This window comes from Magnolia sinica, chromosome 18 (genome assembly GCF_029962835.1).
Source record: "Magnolia sinica isolate HGM2019 chromosome 18, MsV1, whole genome shotgun sequence".
Lineage (NCBI taxonomy): Eukaryota > Viridiplantae > Streptophyta > Magnoliopsida > Magnoliales > Magnoliaceae > Magnolia > Magnolia sinica.
In genome coordinates, this window is record NC_080590.1 from 63,790,189 (window position 1) to 63,794,069 (window position 3,881).

General features: G+C 42.2%; 1 protein-coding gene across 1 annotated transcript; it reads left to right on the forward strand.

The window, feature by feature from the left end:
• Positions 1-709: 709 nt before the first annotated feature.
• LOC131232952 (non-specific lipid transfer protein GPI-anchored 5-like) lies at positions 710-3,440 on the forward strand. Its single transcript, XM_058229495.1, has 3 exons — positions 710-1,128; positions 2,545-2,601; positions 3,018-3,440. Exons 1-3 carry the CDS (start codon positions 795-797, stop codon positions 3,149-3,151), a joined length of 525 nt encoding a protein of 174 aa, XP_058085478.1. The 5' UTR covers positions 710-794; the 3' UTR covers positions 3,152-3,440.
• The last annotated feature ends 441 nt before the right edge of the window (positions 3,441-3,881 follow it).

The following is a 3,881-nucleotide window of genomic DNA, read 5'->3' on the forward strand; positions in this document are numbered from 1 at the left end:
AGGTGTTGTCCTGCCTAGATGAACATCAATCTAGGCAGGGGCTCTATGGGGCCACCACGCCCTCCATCCATTTTTATAGATTATTCTAGTTTATGAGCCCAAAAACCATGCAGTCCAAGGCTCAAGCGGTGATAATGACTCTTATCATTGAAACCTCATAATGTCCAACACGATATTTATTTTCCATCCAAACTTTTTCACAAGGTCATAAGGACCTGAGTGAAAGTGAAAAAAAAAAAAAAAAAACATCCAAAACTTATGTGGCACCCAAGAAGTTTTTAGCCGTGGGCGTTGAACGCCCACCGTATGGACCACTTGAGCCTTATATCTGCCTCATTTTTTGGCTAGTAAACTAACATGATCCAGAGAGATGGATGAACAACGTGGATAAAGCCCATACATCACAGTAGGCCCCACGGAGTCCCTACCTGGACCGGGCAGGACGCAATCCGCTTCTCTGTCTGACACGGTACCATGCATGCATGGTCTTCTTTCAATGTTTCTCGGTCATTCTCAGTTTACCAACTTTTAAAAAATAGGGTTTCGCTGACCAAAATCCCGTTGCAATTTACAGAGTAGGAAAAGTTGGCCACCCAACGTACACCCCTCTTGACTTTTTATTTTTATTTTTATCAGGTATTCTTCTTTGCTATGTGTGTACATAAATAGAGCATTTCATGCATCCCATTCTCCTTACCATACAACCCAATAACACATCCTCTCAATCTTGCACACATCCAAGCCCTACCATTACCATCTTCTCATTTTTTTGGTTAACTTTCAGCCACACCCAAATGGCTCTCAAGGGGATGGAGGTAGGCCTAGCCATGGTCCTTGTGACTATTTTCTTATGGTCCCATGCCGCAGGTCAGTCGAGTTGCACGACAACAGTCATTAGCTTGTCCCCATGTTTGAACTACGTTACAGGCAATTCATCGACCCCATCAACTTCGTGCTGCACCCAGCTTGCGAGTGTAGTAAAGTCTCAGCCGCAGTGTCTGTGCACGGTCCTTAATGGAGGCGGCTCGTCATTGGGGATCACTATCAACGAAACGCAGGCATTGGCACTCCCCGGCGCTTGCAAAGTCCAAACTCCGCCTGTGAGTCAATGCAACGGTAAAAGCCCATGTAAGCTTCCTTTCGACCCTTTTACACCCCATGGACTCCTAAAGCTTTCTAGGTTCAATGCCCAACCCAATCAAAACTAATCACAACCATACTAGTAGGGCGCCCGATGGACTCTAATCCAGATTCAATTTCTCGAAACAACCGTTTTGGAAATCGGGTTGGGTTTAGGTCCACCATTTTGGACTCTTTTGCAAAACGGGTCTATCTAGGTCCAATCCCAGATCCACTATCATGGACCCAAATAAAAGTGGATCGAGTTCATTCCCATTATTTTAATAGTAATATTATATTATTCTAAATGTATATTAATTTTTCTACTGATGGAGAGGTTTGCCAAGCCCCAACACTTCACACGTGTCCATCTGATCTAATCCATCCATTCAAATGGCCCAACCATATCAATGCCCTCATTTTAGATGGGCCAACCAAAACCCAACTCACTAGGACTTGAAACTCAATCAGATCCGGGTCCAGATCCTCTTAAAGCGATACATGGTCACCAAAAGGCCTGGTAAGACCCAAACCTGATTAGACCAGGTCCGGTAACTCTTAAGTCTGCAGATGAAATAGACCCGTGGACAGCCCTACGAACGTGCAGCTTTTTACTATGGTAGGCTTGTTGAATATGCAAATCTCTAGAACCATCAATAGTCCCAAACTTGCCAAGTTACTCATCTTGAAACTCGACCTCATCAACTGGACTTGATGAGGAGATTTCGAACTTACTCTATGAAAGATCGGTTGCGTACTTGACTCTGTCGATACTTGACAAGACTTATCGAGTTAGGTTGACAAGTTTACTGATTCAATAAGACCAATAAGGGGCCTTAAGAAAGAAAGAAAGAAATAAATAAATAAAAATGCAGTGAACAAAATGAAACCCACTCCAATTCGTAAGAAGCATAACCATCTTAATTACCAGCACTCCATGAGCAAATCTATGTTTCAATGCATAAAATTTAATTATGAATGATTTAAAAAATATATTTATTCACACTGCATGTATTCCTTAGTTATATATGCTAATGTTGAGTCGGGTCAATTTAGGATTCATTTGAATCTTTGAGTCGACTAGACATGAGTTTTTCACGTTTTGAACCATGGTCCATTCGGAGCCCAGCCCTACTAGTTACCAGGCCTGACCTCACAGGTTCAGGCCTGGTTTACCCCAGCAGATCTAGGATTATAGGCCATAGCTCTGAGGTCAGGCCTGGTTTACCCCAGCAGATCTAGGATTATAGGCCCTAGCTCTGAGGTCAGGCCTGGTTTACCCCAGCAGATCTAGGATTATGGGCCATAGCTCTGAGGTCAGGCCTGGTTTACCCCAGCAGATCTAGGATTATAGGCCATAGCTCTCTCTCTCTCTCTCTCTCTCTCTCTCTCTCTCTCTCTCCACTGACTTGTGTATTCGGGCAGCTGCCGGCGGACCAACCACTTCTCCAGTGGATTCTCCACTGGGAACACCAGCCTCAGGTACATCTGCTTATATATTTCAGTTTTCTTTTAACATGGAAAGCCTTGAAACACTAGTCCGGCGTATTTAGGCATTTGTTAATCCTAGAAATGTGGATGCTGTCACATTCACTTACAATCTTCATACTCATGGCCCATGTGCAAGACATCCTAACTGATCATCCAGCAGCCTCTGTTGGATGGGCCATAGTCCACAATCGCTATTATTGGATAATAGTAACCACTTGATTGGTTGTCTACCCTCGATCAAAGAAAATGGATGGTTGAAGAAATAGATCACCAGGGATATACGATGGCCATATCAGCATTTTGTTTGGGATATGGGCTATTCATTGACAAGAAACGTTTCTATCTACATTTTTCTACTGTTTTAAGGGAAGGAATATTAATTATTCAGTGTTTCTTGATGGGTGCAGGAGGTGGTTCTAAAACCATTCCATCAACAGGTGGGGATTCATCAGATGCAAGCTCCACTATCACATTGTCCCTCTCTGTCTTCTTCGTCTCCCTCTTCATTGCATCATATGCCTCCACTCTCACCAGCTTCTGAGCATTGAACAGTGGATTGACCTTTGTATTACTATGCTGATATATATATATATATATATATATACACGAGTGCTACAATTGTATTGTACTTTATTATTATTATTATTATTACTAGAGACTTCATTTGAGGTTGTTCTGGGTTGTAAAACATATACATGTAGAGGGGAGTGTACTATTTCTCCGTAGAGACATTTATCTGGGTTTGATTTACGTATCTTTATATGTATAAACGAAGAGCACGAGGAGCCTTCGGGCTCTTCTTTCTTCTTTTCTTTTCCTTTTCTATATAATAGTAGGAAATGGAAAATTGGCAGGTGCACTGTAGAAAGTGCAAGATCCAAGTCATTCAGCGGGCAGGACTCGCCGTGTCTGTTTGGTGGCCCAAAATCATAATGATAGATGTTGACCGAACTGGCATGAAAGAGAACCCCCAAATGATGGGAACATTTTGTATCTGGCTTGGGGCCAGTAGTAGGTGGAACTATGGACTGAAACTTTCAACCGGACTCAGGTAGTAAATTGAGCCGAGTTACTGTGAAACTTAATTGCTAGTGAGCTAGACTCTTACAAACTCAAAGTGTTGGAAACCACACACATTTCCTTTCTACCTGCAAATCAATGGGATTAATAATATAAAAGATTTAATAGATGATAATCACTTCCAACATAAGCAAGTAAATCATCAATCGTGTATGATGCAAGATACCCAGATTTTTACATGAAAAACCCTA

What these genes read in the sequence shown, in the direction of transcription:
- LOC131232952 (XM_058229495.1), top strand. Translation starts at nt 795, where the DNA reads ATGGCTCTCAAGGGGATGGAGGTAGGCCTAGCCATGGTCCTTGTGACT. An exon ending in ATGCAACGGTAAAAGCCCAT is followed by an intron (nt 1,129 to 2,544) that starts GTAAGCTTCCTT and finishes GTATTCGGGCAG; the next exon opens with CTGCCGGCGGACCAACCACT. An exon ending in ACTGGGAACACCAGCCTCAG is followed by an intron (nt 2,602 to 3,017) that starts GTACATCTGCTT and finishes TGATGGGTGCAG; the next exon opens with GAGGTGGTTCTAAAACCATT.